Below are 2,618 nucleotides of genomic sequence, written 5' to 3'. Positions count from 1 at the left end.
ATATATCCATGAAAAAGAAAAAAGAAACAAACAAATACTACTCGGTTTGCCTGGCAACAAGGGAATAGACGGTGGATAGTGACAAAATCAAAGATATACATCATCCAAAACTGGGGAATAAGGGGATAGACGATGGATCCAGATACACGCATACGGCTCAGGGATGGTCGATAGCTTGGACTACTCGGTTTGCTTGGAAGCACAAGAGCGCCCTAGGTACGAACTTACCGGGCAGAGGATGAAGAGGACTGAGGCTGAATCGACTGACCTGGACTGCAGCATGCACGGCGGCGGCAGCGGCAGCAGGGTGTCCGGCGGCTACAACGACTACTGGAACTGGAGCCCCCCGGACACCGGATACTCGAGCTCCCCAGTGGTGTCGGCGGCGGTGTCGGCAAGCAAGAGCAACGTCGTCGTCACGAGGAGGCTACGCGGCCGGACGCTCAACGGCAAGCTCTACGCCCTCCGGAGCGTCGTCCCAAACATCACCAAGGTACGCACGTACGTGCCAACGAGCAACCAACTCAATTCACTTGGCATGCAGGCGGCAGTTCAAACATTAACCATTCTTCCTGGCAGATGGATAAGGTGTCCATCCTCAGGGACGCCGTCGAGTACATCCGGCAGCTGCAGGAGCAGGAGCGCCGGATGCTCGCCGAGATATCCATCCTTGAGTCGGTGGCGGAGGTACATGGCCATGGCCAGCTGCTTACTGCTAAACTACAGCCCGTCCTTCCGAACGGCTGCGCCGGACACGCCATGCCGCCGCTGAAGAAAACGAGGACCCATTCATTATCGCCGGCGGTGACCCCCACCCCCGCATCCGCCATGGCAGCCGCATCTCCGCCGGTCGAGGCTGTCGAGGTAAACGCACCCACCAACGTACTTTATCTATTTAATCATCAAGTAATAATTGCGACGATGACAAGCGACCGGCAGACGGGGCCCTGCCCTGATGTTGACGCCATGGTCCTCCGATCTTGAGCGGCATCGTCTGCTCTACCCGCCCGCCGCACGCGGACACCGACCACTTGGCTCGATCTTGTAGTACTTACTTTCGGTTCGTTACATGGACAGGTGAGGGTGACGGGCGCTGGCGATAAGCTGCTGGTGGTGAGCGTCGCGTGCCGCCACCGGAAGGACGCCATGGGCAAGGTGTGCCGCGCGCTCCAGAGCCTCCGGCTCGCCGTCATCTCGGCTAACGTCACGGTTGCGTCCGGGACGGTGACGCACACCGCGCTCCTACAGGTAGTAATTGTGTCCTTCCTCAAAACTTGTGTTATCAAACGTTCTAGAGTTTCATAAGAAAAAAAACTTTCATGAAGAAGGGGTTTTTAGTTCCAGTAGAATTTCATCAAAATTTCAGTCATTTTGGTAGAATACTAAAATGATTATCTTTTGGTCAAAATATTTCAGCCATTACAACACACACAATTTAATTTTTTTTAAATACTTGGTTTGATTTTTGTCACATTCAAGTAGATATTCTGGTCCTTAATTTGGAAAAACCGAAATCATTTAAAGTTCGGTGATAATGGCTACGACTGAGATATTTCTGAAACAGAAATTCAAAACCAATCATAATTAGCCATATAAAGTTACTATGTATTCTAGACTTTATATTATTATCTTCCTATGGCCAGTTTTTTTGGGCGGCTTAAAAATTATGTTGCCTTTCCTCAGCTTACAAAATAAGTCATCCCCTAACTTTGTTGAGATTTTTGAATTAGTTAACGTATAACTAGTTTAGGAACCCCAATGGATTAGAGAGGCGGCTTATTAAAAAAGTTGGGGAGGGGATGGCTTACTTTCTAAGCTGTTAAAAGAACTGGCCTTTAATATTATTACTAGTCAACTAATACATCCTAATGTAAAGTCGAGAAATGTAATAGATATAGAGTCTTGAAGAATTTAAATATAATAAAACAATTGTCAAGTCAAAAGAGCATGCATGGCGGTCATTGTGCTGCTGGTTATAGTTGCATTGTTTTGTGATTACATAATTCTTATTTCTCAGAGACAGGAAATACATAAGAGCGAGATGAAGGAATTGATCGAGACTGCAATCGCCCATGTTGATGTCGCAGGAAGTACTCTAGGGAAGTTATGATATGCATGGTTGCATGTTCATCTTAGTTAGTTACACATGATCACATGTACTCCAGGATAACCAGAACACTATAGTGTTTTGGCAAAAATGGTAAGAGAATAAACATTATTTAGCAGCCCCATTGTGTTTGTTTCGTGGTCAGATACTAAGCAATAACCTCCTATAACACGTGATATCCATTGGATCACACAAAATAAATAGCTCGTGCTAGGAGTGTCTCAAAATGCCAATATGATGTACTATATACGTTGTATCTAAACTATTGCACTTTTGGTCAAAAAGAATATGACTATTGGTTCTTCACATTTGCTGGTCTATTCATAGGATACAGCTTTCTCACCACCTCTCTGTATTTTTATGTCAGTTTTTATGTAGGTGCCTGGCTATAGATATTGATGGATAGTGCTATAGGCTTGTGAATATATATATATGGATTTAAAACTATCGACATTGGCTATATATGAAGTTACGTTGTACTATTATATTTGGAATGGTTCTCTTCGTAATA

General features: G+C 45.4%; 1 protein-coding gene across 2 annotated transcripts; it reads left to right on the top strand.

Annotated features, from left to right (window-relative positions):
- The first annotated feature begins 126 nt into the window (after nt 1-126).
- Nucleotides 127-2,413, top strand: LOC125545832 (transcription factor BHLH6-like). 2 transcript variants are annotated; one of them, XM_048709872.1, is made up of 4 exons: nt 127-493; nt 580-864; nt 1,078-1,248; nt 2,024-2,413. In XM_048709872.1, the coding sequence occupies exons 1-4, from the start codon at nt 164-166 to the stop codon at nt 2,108-2,110; spliced, it is 873 nt and encodes a 290-aa protein (XP_048565829.1). In that variant the 5' UTR covers nt 127-163; the 3' UTR covers nt 2,111-2,413. The 2 variants fall into 2 exon arrangements, with proteins under 2 accessions (XP_048565829.1, XP_048565828.1); XM_048709871.1 differs by having other exon boundaries at nt 128-493; nt 2,018-2,413.
- The last annotated feature ends 205 nt before the right edge of the window (nt 2,414-2,618 follow it).

This window comes from Triticum urartu, chromosome 3 (assembly GCF_003073215.2).
Source record: "Triticum urartu cultivar G1812 chromosome 3, Tu2.1, whole genome shotgun sequence".
NCBI lineage: Eukaryota > Viridiplantae > Streptophyta > Magnoliopsida > Poales > Poaceae > Triticum > Triticum urartu.
Note: the sequence above shows the minus strand (reverse complement) of the source record. Positions and strands in the feature narration are given on the sequence as shown.